The 24202-nt window shown below is 51.0% G+C and overlaps 1 protein-coding gene across 1 annotated transcript in view; it reads right to left on the bottom strand.

The window, feature by feature from the left end:
- Window positions 1–5812: 5812 nt before the first annotated feature.
- Window positions 5813–24202, bottom strand: part of C3 (complement C3) — a 33372-nt gene continuing 14982 nt past the window's right edge. The window contains exons 16-41 of the mRNA XM_049789484.1: window positions 24068–24139; window positions 23780–23980; window positions 22139–22247; window positions 21613–21698; window positions 20829–20971; window positions 20497–20709; window positions 19526–19592; window positions 19347–19433; window positions 19023–19226; window positions 18311–18386; window positions 17838–17997; window positions 16786–16884; window positions 13632–13788; window positions 12953–13116; window positions 11185–11343; window positions 10958–11017; window positions 9816–9906; window positions 9472–9523; window positions 9038–9125; window positions 8843–8932; window positions 8424–8529; window positions 7408–7497; window positions 7207–7290; window positions 6706–6789; window positions 6472–6607; window positions 5813–5990 (exon numbers count right to left, since the gene is read on the bottom strand). Coding sequence (XP_049645441.1) covers window positions 5849–5990; window positions 6472–6607; window positions 6706–6789; window positions 7207–7290; window positions 7408–7497; window positions 8424–8529; window positions 8843–8932; window positions 9038–9125; window positions 9472–9523; window positions 9816–9906; window positions 10958–11017; window positions 11185–11343; window positions 12953–13116; window positions 13632–13788; window positions 16786–16884; window positions 17838–17997; window positions 18311–18386; window positions 19023–19226; window positions 19347–19433; window positions 19526–19592; window positions 20497–20709; window positions 20829–20971; window positions 21613–21698; window positions 22139–22247; window positions 23780–23980; window positions 24068–24139 — 3020 coding nt within the window. The 3' untranslated portion in view covers window positions 5813–5848. The remainder of the gene's footprint in view (window positions 5991–6471; window positions 6608–6705; window positions 6790–7206; window positions 7291–7407; window positions 7498–8423; window positions 8530–8842; window positions 8933–9037; window positions 9126–9471; window positions 9524–9815; window positions 9907–10957; window positions 11018–11184; window positions 11344–12952; window positions 13117–13631; window positions 13789–16785; window positions 16885–17837; window positions 17998–18310; window positions 18387–19022; window positions 19227–19346; window positions 19434–19525; window positions 19593–20496; window positions 20710–20828; window positions 20972–21612; window positions 21699–22138; window positions 22248–23779; window positions 23981–24067; window positions 24140–24202) is intronic.

Raw genomic sequence — 24202 nt, 5'->3', positions numbered from 1 at the left:
TGGCTATGCGCTCAGAAGTTGCTCCTGGCTTGGGGGACCATATGGGACACCGGGGGATCGAACCGCGGTCCGTCCAAGGCTAGCGCAGGCAAGGCAGGCACCTTACCTTTAGCGCCACCGCCCAGCCCCAGGAACTTCTATTCTTCTTAATATTTTTTGTTTGATTTTGGGTCACACCTAACAGCACTCAGGGGTTACTCATGGCTCTGTGCTCAGAAATCACTCCTGGCAGGCTCAGGGGGACCATATGGGATGCTAAGGATTAGGCTTTGTGCAAGGCAAATACCTTACTCACCGTGCTATCACTCTGGCCCCTCTTCTTCATAATTTTTAAAATTGAAGCAGTCGTGTGTGTGTGTGTGTGTGTGTGTGTATGTGTGTGTGTGTGTGTGTGTAACACTCAGCAGTGCTCAGGGTTTACCCTTAGCTCTACACTCAGGCATCACTCCTGGCCATAAGGGATGATGTGGTTTGAAACTGGGTTTGCCTCGAGCAAGTCATACACCTTACTAGACTATCACTCTGGTCCCACTTCCCTTAGGTGATACCTTTCAACTATATCCACTCAGCATATTGCAAATTCTCACCTAGGGAGCATCCTATTGTGTGTCTGTATAGAGAACCATATCTATTTTGGTGGGGGGCCCACACTCGATGGCTCTCAGAGATTATTATACCTGGCTCTATGCTCAAGAATTATTTCTGGCAGGCTGGGGAGACCCTATGGGATGTTGGGGATCAAACCCAGGCCATCACCTTCCTCGTTGTGCTATCTCTCTGGCCCCAGAGAATAATGTCTTGAACAACTCACTTAGGCTTTTGGAATGTTTCTAGGTCTTGGCTCTTGTGATTAGCTGCCAAGAACATAGGGGTGCATATGTCTTTTCAGATTCATGTGTTGGGACAACCAGGGGACATGTCTAGGGGCTGAATATCTGGGGCTTGTGGAAGTTCTCTCTGTGACATGTTCAAATGTCTCCAATCCGTTTACCAGAGATGCTGAACCAAGCAATCCTCTACCAGCAATGACTAGATTTCCTTTTATTCACCACAGCCCTGCCAACACTTAAGGTTTCCGGCTTCCTTCATGAAGATCATTTCAGCTGGTGTGACAGCAAGATATGACACTGGAAGTGGATTCAGTTACAGGAGGAAGATGTAGCTGCAGTGTGGATATGTGTAGGTGTGAGTTTGGATGTACAGATATGCCTGTCATGTGTGCCCAGGCAGGAGCATGTGAAAGTAGGTGTTTTGTTATTGTTGTTTTTTGTTTTGTTTGGTTTGGTCTTGGTCATACCCTGTGGTGTTCAGGTGTTACTTCTGGCTCTGTACTCGGGGGTCATTCTTAGAGGTACTCAGGGGACACCCTAGGAAGTTGGGGATTGAACCCGGGTCAGCCACATGGAAGGCAAATGACCTTCCTATGTGCTATTGCTCCGGCCCCAAACATGTTGAAAATTTTATCTATCTATCTATCTATCTATCTATCTATCTATCTATCTATCTATCTATCTATCTATCTCTCTCTATCTATCTATATCTATCTATCTATCTATCTATCTATCGTTTTGGGGCCACACCCAGTGGTGCTCAGGGGTTACTCCTGTCCTGACTCTGTACTCAGAAATCGCTCCTGGAAGGCTCGGGGGACCATATGGAATGCTGGAATTGAATGTAGTTGACTCTGCTTGGAACAGGACACCTGAGATGGTGCCCCTGAGCACCACCAGAAACGATCCCTGTGCACAAGCCAGGAGTCATCCCTGAGCACTGCAGTGTGCACTCACATGTGTGAGCTTGTACTTCACCCAGAAACTTGGCAAATGTGGGAATCTTCTGGGGCCAGAGTAATAATAGTACAGCAGTAGAGCATTTGCTTCGCACACGGCCAACCCGAGACAGATCTGGATTTGACCCCCGGCATCCCATATGGCCCCCTAAGCCTGCCAGGATCAATTTCTGAGTGCAGAGGCAGCAGTAACCCCTGAGCACTGCTGGGTGTGGCCCAAAACCAAACAAACAAAATCTGGGGTCTTCAGTCTCTGACGTCTCACTCTGTATCAGAATGTAATGCAGGACCCGGAGAGATAGCACAGCGGCGTTTGCCTTGCAAGCAGCCGATCCAAGACCAAAGGTGGTTGGTTCAAATCCCGGTGTCCCATATGGTCCCCCGTGCCTGCCAGGAGCTATTTCTGAGCAGACAGCCAGGAGTAACCCCTGAGCACTGCCAGGTGTGGCCTAAAAACAAAAAAAAAAAAAAAAAGAATGTAATGCACAACATATGCCCACCATCTCTCAGATATCCCACCTCAAGACATCAGGGCAGCATAGGGTGAAAAGTTACACTTTTGTTGTTGTTGTTTTAAGTCAACAGCTTCATAATAGTCTTGACTTTTTAATCTTTGACTATGACTATTTAACGTGACTTGACTATTTAAATATTGACTATCAATATTTATTCTCACCCATCTTCATTTGACCATTTCTCCCTCCTTCCATCCACTCACCCATACTGGTTATTCTCACTCCTTTGTGATCTGCCTGATCGTGACTAATACAATGAAGAAATGGGAGATCTCAAACAAAAGTAGAATCTTGGGTCTAGATTGCAGAACTGAGAAAAAGAAAAATTCCTCTTTTAGGGCTGGAGTGGTAGCACAGAGGTAGAGCATTTACCTTGCACACCGCTGATCCCTGGCATCCCATATGGTCCCCTCAGCCTGCCAGGAGCAATTTCAAAGTACAGAGCCAGGAGTAAGTAACCCCTGAGTGCCTCTGCATGTGACCAAAAAGCAAACAAAAACAATGAAAAAGAAAAATCCCTCTCTTTATCTCAGGTGGCGAAGATGAATATTTGAAAAGGGGGAGCTGGCGCGATAGTGCAGTGAGGAGGGTATTTGCCAGGAAAATGACTGACCGAAGTTTGATCCCTGGCACTCCATAGGGTCCCCTGGACACTGCCAGGAGTGATTCTATTTTTTTTTTTTTTTGGTTTTTGGGCCACACCTGGCGTTGCTCAGGGGTTAGTCCTGGCTGTCTGCTCAGAAATAGCTCCTGGCAGGCACGGGGAACCATATGGGACACCGGGATTCGAACCAACCACCTTTGGTCCTGGATCGGCTGCTTGCAAGGCAAACGCCGCTGTGCTATCTCTCCGGGCCCGATTCTAATTTTTTTAAGTAAAATAAATTATTTAATTGAATCACCATGCGCTATACAGTAATAAAGTTGTTCATGATTGAGTTTCAGTCAGACAATGGCCAACACCCTACCCCAGAGTCCATTTTTGTCCTCAGTTTCCCTTCTACCCTTGCCTTTGTCTGCCTTCGTTGGTGGCAGTCTCTCTCTCTCTCTCTCTCTCTCTCTCTATCTCTCTCTCTCTCTCTCTCTCTCTTCCCAGGACTGATTCAAAATGCAGAAGAATAAGCCCCAAGCACAACTGGGTGTAGCCCCAACACACACACAAAAGGGTGAGCATACTGGTTTTTATTTGGGGGGGGGGAGTTGCTCCCAATCAGGGCTCAGGGCACTGGGATCTTTTTCAAGAGATCCTGGGTCTGCTTGGACCTATGGGTTCTTTTTGTTTGTTTGTTTTTTGTTTTTGTTTTTGGGCCACACCCAGCGGTGCTCAGGGGTTACTCTTGGCTATCTGCTCTTGGCAGGCACGGTGGACCATATGGGACGCCGGGACTCGAAACAACCACCTTAGGTCCTGGATTGGCTGCTTGCAAGGCAAACGCCGCTGTGCTATCTCTCCAGCCCCACCTATGGGTTCTGATCAGGCCTTGGGTGTGGGATTTATCCCCTCCATCTGATAGATAACATTTTGTGGTATGACTCAGATAAAATTTCTTTCCTTCCAAAAAGATACTTGAAATTGCTTCCTGGAGTCAAAAGTTTATGCCACTAGACAGTCTTTTAGTTTAGCAAATAGAATTTTCTATTCATTTAGAAAGGGGAAAAGAAAGAAAATCACACTGGGATGTGCATATCAAATTCTGCTTTGGCAAATGTCCTGCCCATTGAAAAAATTTTTTTTCATTTTTTTTTGTTTGTTGGTTTGTTTTGGAAGTTCACACTTAGTGATCTACTGAGGCTAATCCTTGGCTGGATGCTGGGAGGTCGTGCTTAGTGGCATTTGGAGGGTAGGCAGTTGTGTTCATGCCTCCTGCATGCAGAACTGTGTGTGTGTATGTGTGTGTGTGTCTGTGTGTGTGTGTGTCTGTGTGTGTGCGCGTGTGTGCGTGTGTGCCAGCCCTCTTGGTGCCTTCCCTGGCTCTGTGGAGTTAGTGTTTTAAAAAGATCAGCCCCCCCCCCAAAAAAAAAGAAAAAGAAAAACCCAAACTTTTATGCTGGGGTCAGGTAGTATACTGTGTGAACCCTGGCGTTCATTCTTGTGAAAAATACCCAAGTTCAATCCCTGCCACCACATAGGGACCCTTGAACACCATGAAAAATGAACCTCTGGCAGAGTTAAGAGTCAGCCCTGGGGCCGGGCGGTGGCGCTAAAGGTAAGGTGCCTGCCTTGCCTGCGCTAGCCTTGGACGGACCGCGGTTCGATCCCCCGGTGTCCCATATGGTCCCCCAAGCCAGGAGCAACTTCTGAGCACGTAGCCAGGAATAACCCCTGAGCGTTACTGGGTGTGGCCCAAAAACCAAAAAAAAAAAAAAAAAAAAAAAAGAGTCAGCCCTGGGCCCGGAGAGATAGCACAGCTGCGTTTGTCTTGCAAGCAGCTGATCCAGGTCCAAAGGTGGTTGGTTCGAATCCCGGTGTCCCATATGGTCCCCCGTGCCTGCCAGGAGCTATTTCTGAGCAGACAGCCAGGAGTAACCCCTGAGCACTGCTGGGTGTGGCCCAAAAACCAAAAAAAAAAAAAAAAAAAAGAGTCAGCCCTGGGGTCAGAGCAATAGCACAGCAGGACAGAGCAACCCAAGTTCGATCCCCAGCATCCCAAATGGTCCCCAAGAACCTGCCAGGAGTGATTTCTGAAGGCAGGGCCAGGAGTAACTCCTGAGCTCTGTGGCCCCCAACAAAACAACAACAAAAAAAGTCAGCCCTGAGCACCATAGTCTGAGTCTGTCTGTCTGTCTCTCTCTCTCTCTTACACGAACTCGTGCAATTTTGAAAACCTGAGAGCACTTTCTTAAGTTGAAGATTGATAAATGGGGGGCCGAATAGATGGCATGGAGATAGGGCATTTGCCTTGCTTGCAGGACAGTGGTTCGAATCCCCGCATCCCGTATGGTCCCCGAACCTTCCAGGAGCTATTTCTGAGCCTCAAGCCAGGAGTAAACACTGAGCGCTTCTGGGTGTGACCCAAAAACCAGAAACCAAATAAATAAATAAATAAATAAATTGGAAAATGGATCAAGTACTTGCCTTGCAAGTACTAGCTAACCCAGGCATCTTAGGGTCCCCTGAACTTCCCCAGAAGTGGTTCCTGAGCACAGTTCCAGGAGTAAGCCCTGAGCACTGCTGGATACCCCCCATCCCTTACATCACCACCAGAAAAAAAAAAAAGAAAGAAAAAGAAAAATCTAGGTGAGAAAGTTGGTATGTGTTCAGCGGAGGCTGCTGCCAGGAGGCAGGAGAGAAGGTAGTTGTGGGCAGGGTTTTGGGGTGTGGGGAAAGCCTCCAGGTGAGGGCACAGCGGTAGTGGGGGGGCTCCGCTTGGTGGGGGCTCAGAACTTGCAGGAAAACCACAAGAGGAAGGAGGCTGGATCTGGCCAGTCAGGAGGGAGGGGGACGCCTAAGGAGATGGTAGCTGATGCCTCCCCATCCAAAGACTCCCCCCAGACTCTGGGACACGGGTGCAGCTGGAAAAAAAGCTTTTATTGAGGGGCTGGTTCAGTTGGAGCAGCCGAAGACTATGAGGTTCTCGGTGAAGGCCGACAGATCCTGGCACAGTTTCTCGTTCTCCTCGTCCTGACACTCGTCTTCCTTGGGCCACAGCTCGATCCACGTGTCCTTCCCGATGATGTAGCTGATGCTGGGTGGGAAGTGGGGATATCCCGGTCAGGAGGAGCAGGCAGGGGTCAGGGGTTTCGCCCAGAGCTTGGCAAAGCAGGAGGGAGAAACCAGGGGGCGTGGCATCCGGGGAGGGCGTGGCATGAGAAAGGGGGCGGGGCAAGAGGAGGGGAGGGGCATGTCAGAAGGGGTGGAGCGTGTGATGTGTCATAGGAGAAGGGGCGGGGCATGCAAAGAGGGTGGATCGGAAGCGAATGGGTGTGATATATGAGAAGGGGCGGGGCGTATGCAAAGTGTTTTAGGAGGGGCGGGGCATGTGGGAGAGGCGGGGCATGTAGAGGGTGGAGCAGAAGTGAATTGGTGTAATCTATGAGAAGGGGCGGGACCTGCAGGGATGGGCAGGGCCTATGGTCATGGGCGGGGCCTATGGTCATGGGCGGGGCCTATGCAAAGAGGAGGCTTCATAAGGAGATGGGGTAACAACATTGGCTGCAGGCACTCACTTGGGTTTCTCTCCCCACAGGTCGGAGGAGATGCCCCACACCAGGTAATCCTTCCCTTCTTGCAGTTTCAGAGCTTCCCTGCATTTGATGTGGCTGATGAACCTGCGCTGCTGTTTCACCTGCACCTCGTCCGAGCCTGTCCAAGGCGGGGAGCAAAGAGTTGAGGAGCTGGGGTCAAGGGGAGAGAAAGAGGAGGCAAGGAACCAGGGAGACAACAACCCCCCGGGGACCCACCTGACTTGATGAGCTGCTGAATGACCATGACGTACTCATCAAAGTCATCGGAAGGCTCCACGGACTGCAGGCTGACCTTGTACACTGGGGATGATGGGTGTATGTATCGAGGTCACCGGAAGGGGTGGCCTACCAGCTGACCCAAGGAACCACCTCCTCAAGACCCCCCCCCCCAAGAAAAAGCCATGCATGCACAGGCAAGATCCCAACTCTAGCCCCCACTCATACACACACCAGCCCTTGCAGAAAGTGGACCATGCAAAGGGGGTCCCCCCAGACACACACCATGCTCAGGTATGCCTCTGCCCTGCCTCTCCCCGCCTGTCATCTGCCCAGGCTCCATCACATACAGGCAGGTCACTTCCAGCAACTGTTCCGCCCCACACACACACCCTTAGCCCTACCCTGAGGCAGAACCACAGCAGCCTTAGCCACTCAGATGGCCCCCAACAATGTCCCTGGCCCCCCAGCAATGTCCCCCGCCCCCCGCAGCCTGCTCACCATAGTCCACGCCAGGCTCGCAGGCCTTATCTGTCCGGTGCTCTAGGGTGACCTGGCCCAGCTCGTGGTGCATGAAGCAATTTTCTGGGGGAGAGGGACATGGCTTGGATCACTGCTCTTGAAAATGTGCATGCCACCCCCTCCCTTGCATGCGCACTGCATGGGTTTGGGGGGCCCTGGGGTCACCTCTGGGGCACTCACCCTCAGCGCAGCGACACATGTCTTTGTGACAGAGCTTGTTCAGCATCCCGTCTTCCTTCTCAGGATGGTAGAACTGGGTACAGGATTCATCTGGTGGGATGTGGGTGGAGTGGACAGTGGTCAGAGGGACAGGGGCCACCACCCAGATGCTATCCCTGGGTGTGGGGGGTAGCTCTGGTTTCTAACTTCTGACCCTCAGATCCAGAGATTCGAGCCTTCCTCCGATCCTAGGATACTCAGATCCCCCAAATTCAGACCCCTGGGACACCCCTTCTCCCAATTGTGTTGGGGACACAATTTCTCCAATTGGCTCAGACCCCTTAGTTTTTGTTGTTGTTGCTGCTTTGGGTTACTCCTGACTCTAAACTCAATCACTCCTGGTGGTGCTCATGGGACAATATGGAATGCTGGGGATTGAATCCATGCTCAGCTGCATGCAAGGCAAATGCCCTACCTGCTGTGCTATTGCTCCAGCCCAAGACACCTTAGATTTTTTGTTTGTTTGTTTTTGAACCTCACCCAGCGACACTCAGGGATTACTCTGATTCTGCACACTCAGAAATCACTCCTGGCAGCTTGGGGGACCATATGGGATGCCAGAAATCGAACTCAGGTCAGTCCTGGGTTGGTTGCATGCAAGGCAAAAACCCTATTGCTATGCTATCACTCCAGCCCAAGACCCCCTAGATTTTTTTTTTTTTTTTTTTTTTTGGTTTTTGGGTCACACCCGGCTGTGCTCAGGAGTTACTCCTGGCTGTCTGCTCAGAAATAGCTCCTGGCAGGCACGGGGGACCATATGGGACACCGGGATTCGAACCAACTACCTTTGGTCCTGGATGGGCTGCTTGCAAGGCAAACACCGCTGTGCTATCTCTCCGGGCCCGACCCCCTAGATTTTTAACTCAAAGATTCTTAAGATTTCCCCCACCCCTGCACACACACAGATTCCCTGAGCTCCTTAGAGCCTAACCCTAGCCTCCCCTCTACCCCCAGGCCCCACAAAGATGGCAACTCACCCAGGTTGTAATAGGAGTAAACCTTGACAGAGCCGGGCTGGATGAGCCCCACATTGAAGTACTGATGAACTTTGAAGGTTAAACAGTCCTCTTGGGTGTGGGAGATCTGCGGGAGGAGAGGGTGACAGGGCAGGGTGGGTAAACTGAGGCATCAGGAGGAGTGTTGGTGAGCGATCACTTCCCTAGTTATATCAACTTGGCCTCCTTCTTAGGGTGCTGGGCTGGCCTGACCAGGAGAGGAAAAGCCCCAAGGGTGAAGAAAAAGGGGACAAGATTGAATTTTATACCCAGCTCAGGGCTGAGTCCTGGCTCTATGCGGTGGTGGGGATTGAACCGGGGTCGACCGCGTGCCAGACAAGAGCCTTCCTCACTGTGCTATTGGTCTGGTGGTGCCAGTGATGGCTGGAAAGCGCCTTTACCTTGTCCAGATAGATGATGAGTGTGTTTCTCTTGGTATATGCGTCGTTCAGCTCATACTTAGAAATGTATCGGTCCACACCAGTACTTAGCTGTGGAAAAGGTGCAACTCGTGAAGTGTCCGGCTGCCAGCCCCTTCCTTCCCTGCACCAGACTCTTGCTTGGGCTCTACATCTGGCACCCCAGTCCCTACCTACCAGTTTCAAGTCCTCCACATCTGGAGAGAAGCCGGTCATCATGGATATGTCCAGGATGGACATAGTTGCATCCTCACGCCCCAGGTACCTGGGTAAAGCAAGGGGAGAAGTGACTAGTTTTCATGCGAAGAAAGGCCTGAACAAGGGGTCAGGTTGAATATGGGGGGTGTCTGGGGTTTTTTTGTGCCAACAGAACAGCTGAGAGTGTGGTTTGATCTTCAGATGCCCTCTGTAAAGGCGATGGAGGTGAGGGAGCTTGATGAGGCCTGGAAACTTCAAACTCTGCAGCTCAAATGCATGAGTTTGGGTCTCCCCGGGTGGTGCTCAGGGATGACTGTGGTTCCATGCTTAGGAATGACTCCTGGCTTTGTGCTCAGGGCTTACTCTGGGCTTTGTGCTCAGGGATCCCTCTTGACTCAGCGACAATGACTTACTTGGTGCAAATGTCAAGGAACATGGTTTTCAAGGCATCCTGAGGCTTCTTGACTAGAAACACAAGAGGAGATTTTTCAGGGCCTCCATTTGAGGGGGGCAGATAACAGAATAGGGACAGTGTTTGGGAGGAGACACAGGTTGGTCTTTCTTTTTTGGGGGTGGGGTCACACCTGGTGGCACTCAGGAGTTACTCCTGGCTCTGTACTCAGGAATTACTCCTAGTGGGACTTGGGGGATGCTACGGGAGGACGGGGATTGAACACAGGTTGGCTAAATGTAAGGCAGGCAGGCACCTTCACCACTATCTTATCACTCCAGCTTCAGGTGGGTTTGTAACTCTTACCTTCTGGTGGGGCTGGTCGGATGCTGACCCTGAGATTGAAATTTTTGCAAATGACCTTGTGTTTGATCTTCGCGTGGTACATGGTCACCACCTAGAGAAGGGACAGGTGGAAGAGGAACAGAGTCACTTGCCTTTGTTTTTGTTGAATGAACCTATTGATTTTATTTTTTAATTTGGTTTTGGGGGCCACATCCGGTAGTGCTCAGGGCTGACTCCTGGCTCTGTGCTCAGGAATTACTCCTGGTGGGCTCAGGGGACCCTCTGGGATGCCGGGAGATGGAACTGGGATCAACTCCTTCCTGGCTGGAATATCTCTCCATGTAAGACTTGAAGAAGAAGAAGAAATGCATTTACCCGATGCACAAAATCCAGACTATAACAATAAACTTTACAAGGTGCTTCACATGGATAGAGGCTGGAGATATTGGTGGTGAGAACATTGTATGTCTGGAAGTCAACTATGAATAACTGTGTATATCAGGGTGTCTTTTTTTTTTATGGTTTTTGGGCCACACCCGGTGATGCTCAAGGGTTACTCCTGGCTATGCATTCAGAAGTCACTCCTGGCTTGGGGGACCATATGGGACACCGGGGGATCGAACCGCAGTCCATCCTAGGCTAGCGCTGGCAAGGCAGACACCTTACCTCTAGCGCCACCACACCGGCCCCTATCAGGGTGTCTTAATATTTTATGAAAAAATAAGAAAGAGGGGCCAGAGTAATAGCACAGCGATAGGGCATTTGCCTTGCGTGCAACCGACCTGGGAGGAACACAAATCGATTCCCATATGGTCCCCCAGCCTTCCAGGGGCAATTTCTGAATGCAGAGCCAGGAGTAACCACTGAGTGATGCTGGGTGTGGCCCCAAACCAATCAATCAATTAAAAAAAAAAGAAAAAAGAAGAGAGGGAGAAAGAGCAAAAGAAAGATGAAGAGAGAAAGGATAAAAGGAAGAAAAGAATGAAGGAAAGTGGGAGGGAGGGAAGGAGGGAAGGAATGAAAGATGGAGGAAAGGAGGGGAAAGGAGGGAAAAATGGAGGCAAAGAGGGAAGAAAGGAAGGAGGGAAAGAGAAACATATTTGACTGGCTTAGAATACCTTAGAACCCAGAACAGAGCATCCCTGCTAGCCCCAGCTCCTTACCGACAAGGTCCCTTCACCTTTCCCCTTGGCCACGACTGTGAAATCCTCGTTTTTCTTTGTCTGCAGAGGGTGGGCAGAGAGAGAAGAGGGTGTTGTGAGCCTGGCTCTCATGCAGGCTGCAGGGGGCACTAGCCTCCCTGCAGCCTCCTTTGGAACACCCTGGCAGAGGGTGAGAGCAAGAAGGGCCAAGCATCCATCCATCCACCCATCCATCTGTTCGTCTCTACCTCCTCAGAGCGCAGGAGGCTGGCGGACTCCCACAAGATGCGATGGTTAATCGGGGAGCTGCGGCTTGGTAGTTTGATAGACACATCCAAGTCCAGGTCTTTGTGATCAGACACGTCCTGTTGGTACCTGGCTAAAGCTTGGTACACCATGAAGGTAGCCTGGATCCCAGGAGAAAGAGAAATGGAGATAGAGAGAGAAAGCGAGAGAGAAGTTAGCTGAGAGGTGAAGAAAGGAGGCTAGAGGGGGAGTGAGCTCAGAGCAGGGACACTGAGCTTGGACCCTAGATGCCATTAGGGGAAATGAGGATAAAACCCAGGGCCAGAGTGATAGGACAGCAGGGAGGACACTTGTCTTGCATGCAGCCAAGCTGTGTTCCACCTCCAGCACCCCATAGGAGCCCCCCAAGCCCTGCCAGGCATCATCCCTGAGCACAGAACCAGGAGTCAGCCCCTGAACACTGCCAGGTGTGGCCCTAAATCAAAACAATACGAACTTTGGGCTGGAGTTATAGCACTGTGGGAAGAGCATTTGCTTTGGGTGTGGCCAACCCAGGTTTGATCCCTGGCATCCTGAGTCTGCCAGGAGTGATTCCTGAGCACAGAACCAGGAGTCACCCCTGAGTGCTGCCAGGTGTGGCCCAGAAACAAACAAACAAAAACAACAACATAAAACCCAACTAGTCGGTCCCGGAGAGATAGCACAGTGGCGTTTGCCTTGCAAGCAGCCAATCCAGGACCAAAGGTGGTTGGTTCGAATCCCGGTGTCCCATATGGTCCCCCGTGCCTGCCAGGAGCTATTTCTGAGCAGACAGCCAGGAGTAACTCCTGAGCACTGCCGGGTGTGACCCAAAAACCAAAAAAAAAAAAAAAAAAAAACCCAACTAGTCCATGAGGTCTGGTCCACGAATCTGAGCTTAGTAAAGCAATGGGGTGGATGGAGGGACTCTGAGACAGTGGAGGGTGCAGGGAAGGGGTAGGATTGGAACAGGGTGTACATGAAACCCATTATGAATGCTGAGGTCAGTGCTGCAGAAAACCCCAAAACAGTTGGAGGCTGGTGAGATAATATAATGGGGGGGGGTTGCAGGTCTTGCACACAACAGACCCAGGTTCCATCCCAGCCCCCTTTATAGAATCTCCTGAGCTCCCCTGGCAATATAACCCTTGAGCTCAGAGCCTAAGTACCACTGTGTGTGGCCTCCCCTCAACCCAAACAAAATTCAAAACAGATTGTCTTTAAATAAACAGCAAAGTCAAAAATAAAAGACAGGGTTGCCCAGAGGCTGGAAAGATAGTACAGCAGTGAGCAGGGCTCTTGCCTTGCATGTCGCTGAGCCAGGTTCAATCGTGACTCAGTCCACCATGAGTCATCCCTGAGCACAGTCAGACACGGCTTCCCCCTATCAATCAATAAATCAAAGACAGGGGTGGATGGAGCTGGGGTGTCAGCTCCTAGGGTTGTCTGAACACTGGCTTGGCTTTGCATACAGTGGTTTGGCCTGGATTCTTTTTTTTTTTTGGTTTTTGGGCCACACCCGGTAACGCTCAGGGGTTACTCCTGGCTATGTGCTCAGAAGTCGCTTCTGGCTTGGGGGACCATGGGACGCTGGGGGATCGAACCACGGTCCATCCTAGGCTAGTGCTGGCAAGGCAGACACCTTACCTCTAGCACCACCGCGCCCCTTGGCCTGGATTCTAATCCAATCACCACATGGACAGTCCCAGCACGAGGGGACACAGGTCACCCTGGAAATCTGAGGCCACTTACCTGGGTAGAACCATAGCCGCCCCCGTAGTATCTCTGTTCGTTGAGCCAGCGCACCACAGGGGGAATGTAATCGAAGTCTTTAATCTCCAGCAAGGCCAGGAGGGCATAGGATGTGGCTTCCACGTTGTAGAGCTTCTGGCCAGGTTCCTCCCACCTGTTCTTCTCTGCAGAGAGAACCCCCAAGCTAATGCTCAATGTTCTGGCCAGCATGGGAGGCAGCAGGAAGAAAGAAAACCCCTAAGGTTTTCCAACTGCCCACTCTGGCCTCATTCTTCCTCCCCGCACTGACCCTCACTCCTCCATTTTAATCTTGAACCAGAAGCTCAAGGAATTATCAGCAAATTTGACAAACTCACTCTCACCTTTGAGCTTTTAGATATAGATTGGTTTTGGGGGGGGGGCACATCTAGGGGTGCTCAGGGCTTACTCTTGGTTCGCACTCAGGGAGGAATCTTGGCAGGCTCAGAGAATGTTAGGGGTGTGAAGGATTGAAGTTAGCCAGCCAGCTATGTGCAAGGCAAGCGCTCTACCCACTATACTATTTCTCTGGCCCTTCATGGACCTCCTAGTGTAGCTTACCAAAGAGAACCTTGCACACCAAACATCCATACCAGGTTGCCATAGTGATATCCACATTTCCCCACTCCCCAGATCCTTGACACTGACAAGCTCCCCTAACCTGTGGCCGCATCCAAAAATGTAGAGAGCTGTGGTTCCTTCAGTTTGCCCATGAGGGCCAAGGCATATCCTGCGATGGCAATGGTGTAGGGCCTCTTCAGCTTCACATAGTTGGCTTCCAGAAAATTGCTGGCCTTATTTATGCTCTGTTCCAAGCTCTAGGAGAGAGAAAAAAAAATGAGATTCCTAGACTACGAAGTTACACTAGGCATACTAGCAATGTAGCTGCCTTGAAATGAGGTGACCAATAATGGCCCCCTTGGCATTCTTGAGTTGGCTTAGTGCATACTCTGACATCCTTGGGAATTTCCAAACATCAGCATCTCAAACTGGTGCAATAGGGCAGCAGAGAAGGCATTTGCCTTGCATACAGATAAACCAGGTTTGTTTCCTGGGGTCACATATGATCCTCCCCTCAAATGTACCAGGAGTGATGGTTGAACAGAGAGCCAGGAGTAAGGTTACACAGTTGGGTGTGGCTCAAAAATCCCCAAAGAATTTAAATTCTATTTTGTTTCTTTGTTTTGGGGTCACTATTGGGGATGCTCAAGGCTTACTCCTGTTTTTTTGCATTCAGGAATCATTCCTGGCAGTGTTCGAGAGATCCTATGGGCTGCCAGAGAGTGAACCTAGGTCAGCTACATGTAAGACAAGTGCCTTCCCCAGTGTACTATTAATGCAACCCAGAATTTCAATTATTTTTTGTTTGTTTGTTTTTGGGCTACACTCAGCGGTGCTCAGGAGTTACTCCTGGCTCTGCACTCAGATATCGCTCCTGGCAGGCTCGAGGGACTCTGTGTTATGCCAGGTATCAAACCCAGTCCATTCCGATCAGTGGCATGCAAGGCAAATGCCCTATCAAAGAGACAGCATGGAGGAAGGGCATTTGCCTTGCATGCAGAAGGCCAGTGGTTCGAATCCTGGAAACCATATGGTCCCCTGGTCTGCCAGGAGCAATTTCTGAGCTTAGAGCCAGGAGTAACCCCTGAGTGCTGCCAGGTGTGGCCCAAAAACCAAAAAAAAAAATAAATAAATAAAATAAAAATAAAAATAAAAATAAAGAATTTCAATTCTTTTTTTTTTTTTGGTTTTTGGGCCACACCCGTTTGATGCTCAGGGGCTACTCCTGGCTATGTGCTCAGAAGTCACTCCTGGCTTGGGGGGACCATATGGGATGCCGGGGGATCGAACCGAGGTCCGTCCTACGCTAGCGCTTGCAAGGCAGACACCTTACCTCTAGCGCCACCTTCCCGGCCCCAAGAATTTCAATTCTTAATAATGATTGCATTTGGGGTTCAAATCCCAGCATCCCATATGGTCCCCCGAGCCTGCCAGGAACAATTTCTGAGTGTAGAGCCATAACTAACTCCTGAGCACGGCCGGTTGTGACCCAAAAAACAAATAATAATAATAATAATGATGATGATGATGATGATGATGATGATGATGATGATGATGATTGCATTTAATATATGTCTTACAAAATAATTTTTTAAAGTTAAGACATTTTTTTTTTGGGGGGGAGGCAGGTTGGGCACTCTTCATGGTGATCAGGGAACCATATGCAGTGACTTAACCTGTTAAACTATCTCTTCCCACAGTAAGTTCTGAAAATTGAGTTCCAATCTTCAAATTGAGTGACTTTTTTTTTTTTTTTTTTTGGTTTTTGGGCCACACCCTGTGACGCTCAGGGGTTACTCCTGGCTATGCGCTCAGAAGTTGCTCCTGGCTTCTTGGGGGACCATATTGGACGCCGGGGGATCGAACCGCGGTCCATCCTAGGCTAGTGCAGGCAAGGCAGGCACCTTACCTCCAGCGCCACCACCCGGCCCCAAATTGAGTGACTTTTAAGGTCCCTGAGCACTTCTAGGAAATCCCTAGTCAATCAGTCAACAGTACCAGGAAGACAACTAAATGATTAGATCAGTGTTTTTCAACCACTGTGCTGTGGCACACTAGTGTGCTGTGAGATATTGTCTAGTGTGCTGTGGGAAAAATTCCATTTTCCTCCGTAACATGTGGCTTTGGCTCACAAATAGACCAATCATTAAAATAATTTCTTTGTGTTTATTTGATTCCTATTCAAGAGAATTACTTTATATATAGTCAATATAGGCACAGAGTTAATTTTTTTTTTTTTTTTTGGTTTTTGGGCCACACCCGGCAGTGCTCAGGGGTTACTCCTGGTTGTCTGCTCAGAAATAGCTCCTGGCAGGCACGGGGGACCATATGGGACACCAGAATTCGAACCAACCACCTTTGGTCCTGGATCGGCTGGTTGCAAGGCAAACGCCGCTGTGCTATCTCTCCGGGCCCTTTTTTTTTGGGGGGGGGGGGGTTTGAGTCACACCCGGCAGCGCTCAGGGGTTACTCCTGGCTCCACAATCAGAAATCGCTCCTGGTAGGCTCGGGGGACCATATGGAATGCTGGAATTCGAACTATCGTCCTTCTGCATGAAAGGCAAACACCTTACCTCCATGCTATCTCTCCGGCCCCAAGTTAAAATATTTTTTAACATTTTTTTTTGTTTTTTTTTTTGGGCCACACCCGTTTGATGCTCAGCGGTTACTCCTGGCTAAGCACTCAGAAATTGCCCCTGGCTTGGGGGGACCTTATGGGACGCTGGGGGATCGAACCGCCGTTCTTCCTTGGCTAGCGCTTGCAAGGCAGACACTTTACCTCTAGCACCACCTCGCTGGCCCCTTTTTAACATTTTCTAATGGTGACGTGCCTTGTGATTTTTATTTTTTTTTTTTCATGAAAAAGTGTGCCTTTGCACAAAAAGGTTGAAAAACACTGGGTTAGATGAGCAGCATCATTTAGTTTCCCACTACTTCTGGACGTGATCCCTGAGCACTAAACTAAGACTAGCCCTCGAACACCACCAGATATGGCACCAAAAAACACATTAGATGAATGAAAATGGCATTAGATACACATATATGAAGGAGCTATCTCTTAGGTTGTTACAAAAATGAGAAGAGATCAAGTTATGGGGTCTTCTGAAAGGGGAAGACTCGGCTACTGCCTCAGCAAATACTCAGCATTATTAGGAACTTCTCATTGGGAGTGGAAATTTCTAGACTATAATGACTCCTCTCTCTAAGGCAGATGTGCTCAGGGTGGGGGACACCAGTTGGTTGGGGACACTTACATTGATTTGTCCCTGGCAAATATCCTTGGCCTCCAGAAGAGCGATGAGAACAAAGGCAGTGAGGGACATATCTTTCTCCTGAGCACCCCGGTAGCCACCCTAGGAGATGAAGCAGGAAATAAGAAGAGCATCACTGGGGTATTCAATGTGCAAATCAAGTCCCCTAGAATCAGCAGGGTTAGGGTAAGTTTTAGGCTCTCCTTAGAGGAGAGTGTCTTAGTGTCTCCTTAGAGGGCCAGACTTCTTTATCTTTCCATCTGCTTGTCTGTCCACACACCCACATGTCTAACCATCCACCATCCATCCACACATTCATTCTTCCATACACTCATCCATCCACATACCCACCCATCCACCCTTCCATTAATTCACCCATCCACCCACACATCATCCATTCATACTCCCACTCACCCACCCACCCATCCATCCATCCACACATCCTCCCATCCATTCACCCACACACCCACCCGTACATCCACGCACCTGCATAGCCATCCATCCATTCATTTGTTCACCCATCCATCCATCATTTCTTCTTTCTATCCATTCACCCATCCATCCTTATATCCATTGACCCATCCATCCATCCACATATCCTTCCTTTCTTCCATCCATCCATCCATCCTTCAAATGATGTTGATACTGTGGCCGGATTCTGCACACTTGGCCCTATGACGCTTGGGCCAGTCAGGAACCAGCCAACATATCAAAACCTAACATGATCATAAACTGAAGAGTAAGGTTCAGGAGAATAGGACATTAGGCGTGTGTGTGATCCACTCAGTCAAAAGGCAGGATGACATATAGAACCTCCATTCTGAAGAATGATCAGAACTCAAAGATTACAGAGATGGGCAAGAGTGGGGTTTGGGGAGCATGTCAAAAGGGCCCTGTGGCTCAGGAGAGTAAGGCTTCTACTGTCTGGAATGTGTGTGAAAACAGGGAAGACTTTGAGGTTAGGAAGATCAACTCTAAGTCAGGGGTTTCCCATCTGAAATCTGCGACAGCATCGTTCCGCCCAGACCCCTTCCGGAGTCCCTCCTGCCCCTTACAATCATTTCTTGGTGAATCACAGGCCCATCCTCCTGGAAAATCCCATCTGGCTTCTGCTTCTCCAGGATCAGCCATTTGACAGCCCCGCAGAGGACCTGGGAGTCGATGGCGATGAGGTTGGTGGCCAGAGAGAAGACCTTGACCACATAGGCAGTCAGCCTGTGGGTGAGCACAGAGTGTAAGCCAATCGGTCCAGCAACCACCAGAGATTGTCATCTCGGTCAACCAAACAGAATGGCCAGTGAGCCCTGATTCACCTGCCCCAATGGCTAGGCTGGAGATCCAAGTATGGCTTTCCTGTTTAGGCTGGAGCTTGACTTTAGGTCACTTGCCCATTGACTCCCCCTGAGTACCTTGACTTTGCGAATAGGGGGTGTCTAGTTACACTGGACTATGTGGGCAAGATGCATCTACACCACCCCAAATAGGGACCTTCCCAGTGGGGGTGTTAAGGCTGAACCCCAGTGCTCACCAGGTGCTAGAGGGCCGATTGAGGAAGGCTGCGTATGCGGAGTTCTTCTGTCTGTAGGCCAGCTGTTGGGTATAGCCTAAAGGGAAGCAAGCAGTGTTGATGGAGGAATTGGGGCTTGGGCTTGGGCTTGGACTGGGAGTCCCGTATATGGGGATCTGCAGTCAGATATGCTTGGGAGGGCAGAAGGAGGGGACACGGATTTGCTGAGATGGAGTACTGGAAGACTGCAAGGGAAGAAGGGGCTCAAGTTAGGGGCTGGATGAGTGATGCAGGGAGGAGGTGCTGAAAGGGAGGAAGGAGGTCAGAGTGGCTGTGGCCTCTATGGGGCAGGGCCTCCGGGAGGGAGGAGCTCGCACAAAAGGTTCAGAAGGGTGGGGCCTCAGTGGGGGCGTGGTCTCAGGTAGGGCGGGGCTCCCACAGGGACTCAGAGGAGGAGCCTCAGTGGGGCGTGGCTTCAGCAGGGCGTGGTCTCTGAGGAGTAGGGGCTTAATGCAGATAAAGGGAGGAGCCTCGGTGGGGCGGGGCCTCAGTGGGGCAGGGCCTTTGTGAGGGTGGGGCTTACATGCAGGTGAGAGGGAGGAGCCTGTGTGGGCGTGGTCTCGGTGGGGCGGGGTTTGTGTGAGGGAGGAGCTTACGTAGAGCTCCGAGAGGGAGGAGTCTCTGTGGGTCAGGGTCTTAGAACTTAGGCAAGAGACTACAGGGGAAGTCGCACCCTTCTTGATGAGTTCCAAGGCGTTCTGCCGTTTCTCCAAGCTGTACTTGGCCCACTGATCGGTGCTATCCAGATAGTGCACGGCTATGACGGTGGGCGTCATGCTGATCATGTTCTGCTCCCCGCAGCCCGAGGGGGTGACAATGAGATGATTCAGCCGGTCCCCATCAATAGCATCTTCCGTCATCTGGGCCACGGGATTCCCTGCAGCGAGGCCAGGCAGAAACATTCAACCACAGCCCCATCCTCACCCACTCATCGGGAGGAGGTTGGTGGATGCCCTCCTTGGGACTCCCCCTTGGACCAAGGCCAAGTGCTCCTCACCCTGGAGAAGGATGCGGGTCTCTAAATCCGTGTCGGGGACTTGATCACTAAGGTCTACTGCCGTGACCTCCTCTCTCTGCACGCCCTCTGCCGGCAGAAGGGGAGACACGCGTGGGTCACCCCCTCTCTCCTCCTGCCCCGGCTCTCCCACGCACCCTGGTGTCGGGGCCTGGACTCACCTTTGCCCAGGACTTCGGGATTCAGCGAGCGCACTGCCACAGTTTTGTTGACTCTGATTCCTTCAGGCTGCACAAATGGTGGATGAAAGAACAGACAGACATGGGTGGCTTGTTAATAGGGGCACTGCTGTGCTGTGGACATGGCCTTGTGGCTGGGAGTTCCTCACTTCATCTCTCAAGCTTCAGCTTCCTCATAATGGAGCCAAACCCCTACACTAGTTCTACGGGTGGTGCGTGACTTACTGGAGTTTAAATATAGATATAAGGGCCCGAAAGAAAGCTCAATGGGTTGGGGCACACGTTTTGCATGTGGAAAGCTTCAGGTCCGCAAGATCCCCAAACACTGCTGGTGTGACCGATCCCCGAGCAGCACGCTGGGAGAAGCCCCTGAGCATGAATGAATATGGCTCAGTGACTAAGAATAAGAACCACCAACACCAGAGCCATAGCCAGCGGTGGTCAGGACTTACTACTCTTGGCTCTGTGCTCATGGATATCTCCTGGCAGGGCTCAAGGATTGAGCCTGGGTCCACCACATTCAAAGCAAACATCCTATGCTCTGCAACATCACTTCAGTCTTGCATTCTAACACAGTAGATATTTAATGATAAATTTCAGGATGGAGCAATAGCACAGCAGGTAGGTTGCTAGCCTTGTATGCAGTAGACCCAGGTTCAAACTCCAGCATTCCATATGGTGCCCTGAGCTACCAAGAGTGATTTCTGAATGCAGAGCCAGGAGTATCCCCTGAACTTAAGTCTCTGAGTATGGTCCCAAAACCATAATAATAATAAAATTTGGGGGACCCCTTAGCATCTCATGTCCAGAGCATTAGCACCATCCTTGCCTCACCTAAATCCAGCACCTGCTTCTTTCTGAACACCAAGATCACCTCAAATTCCCTAAAGTGGGTACAGTTCGTGGCATGCTGCAGAGGGGGAACCGCCAACTAGGGGACCCTGAGAACTCACCACGACCTTCAGGGTCTTCTTGACACCGTCAGCGATGTAGTAATTGAAGACAGCGGCTTTGACCTCCACCTCCTGGAGGCCCACCTTCAGGGGCACAATGACAAAAGGCACAGCCACCGAGGATGCCGCCGGCACCTTCAGGGTCGTGTAGTGGCGCTTCTTGGAGGAGGCCAAACTGCAGAACGCGGGATTGTACAGAAGCTCCACCTTGACCTGCAGAAATGGGGGGAAGCAGAGACAGGGTCCAGCCAGGGCCACGCCCCTCCAGGACACCCCCCTTTCCAGTGTGCCTGTACATGCAGACCCGCGCTTCCGCCACACTTGAAACCCACCCTGAGATCGTCTGCAGGCCGGTAGTTGTACAGGATGGCTCGGATTTCCACCTGCTCATTGCGCACCACCGAGTAGGGGAGACGCAGATCGATGAAGAAGTCTTGCATTACGGTCACCTCAAAGGGGTCGGCCACGCAGATCCCTGTGGGGTGCAAGCCCAATCATTCTAGATGGTGCTTAGGAGACTTTAGGGGGTGCCGGGATTAGAACCCGGCTTGGTCGAGTGCAAGGCAAACTTGACCTCCCCGCTGTTTTAAACAAAGCCCTTGAACCAGCTATAGACAGAGATTGTAGGGTGCATGGATATGATGTAAAGGACCCCTATGGGCCTTCTAATTGTATTCATATATACAGTTAGCTGTGCAGGAGGAAAGAGGGCACAAAAATGAAGAGTCCTATCTGGGGACAAGGAGCACCCCAAAAGACAGTGGCGGTGCCCTCCTGGGAGCACAACCCTCTATGAGCTCCACAGCGACCCCTGGCAAGCTATCCCAAGAACAGGCGTGTGAGCACTGGCACTATCCCTTGTGGTCCCCTTGAGCCCCACCAGACTCAGGAGTGATTCTTGAGTACTGGTGAGCATGCATCCCCCCAAAATAAAGAGAAATGGACTCTCTTATCTACTGTCAACACACTGCTGCCTCTCCAAACACTGTGGCCAAGGTCTACACCACCATGAAATGTCCCATGTGCTGGAATCAATGAGCAAAGGTCCTGGGGTGGGGTGGGCGAGGAGGAAAACCCCTGGGCTCTTGTCACACACCGCAGCCACATTTCTCTCACCTTTCTCTTTTGACAGACTCACACCCAGAATCTCCCAGGTGGTGATGGAATCTTTCAAAAATATATTCATGTTCTTGGTGATAGTTCTAGGCAGTGAGAAAGAGAGGGGGGGAGGGCCATTAGGAGAAGGTATGTAGTGTGGGGGGGACCAAATGCAGGTTCCAGGGGACAGATGGGAGGGAGGGAGGTGGGGCGACCAGATGTTGTTCAAGTTGTGTTTTTGCTAGGTGGGATTGTGATTCCTGAAGAGGGAATACTGGGGTGGGGGAGTACCTACCGAAGAAATGGTCCAATCTGGGAGACTGAGGTGCATGCAAAATAAAGTGGTGGGGGGGGAATGAGGTCCATACAAAAGAAATGATCTAATTTGGGGGAGTGGAGGTGCATAAAACCTTAATTGATGCAAATTTGACGCAAATGAACTGATCCAGCCTGGGGGGGGGGGGGAATTCTAAGGCATCTCCAAGTGGTTTCATCTGGTGTGTGGAGAGGAACTGGCCCTAGGTGGGCTGACTAGGGGACTTACCCACTTTTTTCGGATTGTTTTAAGTCATCAATGACCCACAGCCAACTCTCGGGGAACTGACTTCGGGAGGTGATGTCCTCTTCCGGGATTATGTCTTCATCAAGGTCACCTAGGACAGTGGTTGGCAACCTGTTTTTCAACTGAGCCAAATCTCGCCAAAACCACGATTGAAATTTATTTTGAGAGCCACACAGGGCGCGCACTGACAGAGGCTAGGAGCAGAGTCCTGACTCCTGGAGCGGCTGCCCGGCACACAGAAGAGCCAAATTAAAAGTGTAAAGAGCCACATGTGGCTCGTGAGCCGCAGGTTGCTGACCGCTGACGTAGGAAAAAGAAATTCCCTGGAGCTCATAACAGAGTCCGCCTCTCCCTGATCCCGGAGTTATCTAAACCTCAGAGGAGGCTCCTAACAGTTTTAGCGATAGGTGGGATCTGGAGTTGATAATTTTGGGTGTGTGTGCTCAGGGCTCTGTATTCAGGACTCATTCCTAGCAGGCTCCTAGGATCACATGGGATGCCAGGGATCAAACCCAAGTCAGTCAAGTGCAAAGCAAGCACCCTCTTCACTGTATTATCATGCCAACCCTAGGCTGCCTTGTCTTTATTTATTTATTTTTATAAAATTGCTTTTTGGATCACACCCAGCAGTGCTCAGGGCTGACACCTGGCACTGTACTCAGGCTTCACTCCTGGTGAGCTTAGGGGACCCTACAGGATGTCAGGGATGGAATCCAGGACAGTTGGGAAGGCAAGGCAAGTTGCCCTCCCCATTGTTCTATTGCTCTGGCCCTAAGGTACTGATTCTTGGGAACATCCTGGCATGTTTGCTCCTTCCTCCATAAAAATATGTTTGCAATCTTATTTACGGGAGAGAGAGAGAGAGAGAGAGAGTGGCCCTTGGACATGCAGATCAACCCCCAGCATTATAGAATCCCCTGAACACACAGCCCTGAGCACCACTAGGTGTGGCCCCCAATAGGCAAGAAGACCTCAGTTGTGTCTGTTGATAGAAAGGTCAAAGTAACTTGAATCCCACCATCTGGTCTCTCCCTGCCCTGCCACCTCTGATTGTCCAAGGAAAAGATTTTGGGAGCCTTTGATGGTATTGAGATCCCTGAACCCCACATGCAGATTTCCCTTCAACCACAGTATCAAGGTTCCTGTCACCAAGACTAGGGCCAATCGTGCTGTGGTTCCTGAAATGACACGCCAAGTGGATGGCGTCTGTGACAGTTATGTGGCCTAAAGGCAAACCTGATCAGGTGACGGATTCTGAGAAATAGTGAGAGATGGTGAGAGATGACAGAGAGATGCGAATAAGGGGTTTGGATGGAGACTATCTGTGAGCAAACATCGGGGACACAATGAAAGACATGTTTGAGTATCCTTGACAGACCAAAGGAGACCCGAGACCCAGCAAGAAAAGGGCGTGAGAGATTTGCTCTCGTCTTTCCTAAGACTAACTCCCAAAGGGTCTCCTCCCTCAGATCCCTCCCTCATCAGTCTTCTCTCCCTTAGAACCTCTTCTATCAGACTGAGTCTCCCTCCTTCAGACAGGGTCTCCTCGCCCCGCCCACACACGACCACGCCCACACCCGGCCCCGCCCCTATTCTGGCCACGCCCGCACCGCGCAGACTCACTCCGGGCCAGGCCCAGGGGCCTCGTGCGCGCCTGCTCCTGGCGCAGGCGCATGATGTAGCGGCAGCAGTCAAGGAAGGCGTCTACGCATGCGCGGTCTTGCAGGATGAAGGTGGCGCGGCGCTCGCAGGCGAACCTCATGGGGTTGTCCCGCATGCCGTCTTCGCAGCAGCGCCGCAGATCCTTGTTCTTGTACTGGCCGGCTGTGGGCACACCACGGGAGAGACTCAGACCCTGCACCCCGGGGGGGCTTCCAGGGCCTGTGGGGGCCTCCCCAACTCCCCACCCACCTTTGTCTCTCCTCTTCTCCACGAGCTGCACCGAGCGCCGCTTGCGAGTCGCCACTTCGGGGCACTTGGGGTCTAGGGAGAGGGGTCGGGCAGTGAGGGAGCCTCTGGGTGCTGCTCAGAGGCGGCCCCCCACTC

Source organism: Suncus etruscus, chromosome 15 (genome assembly GCF_024139225.1).
Source record: "Suncus etruscus isolate mSunEtr1 chromosome 15, mSunEtr1.pri.cur, whole genome shotgun sequence".
Lineage (NCBI taxonomy): Eukaryota > Metazoa > Chordata > Mammalia > Eulipotyphla > Soricidae > Suncus > Suncus etruscus.
This window is presented reverse-complemented; position numbering and strand designations above follow the sequence as displayed.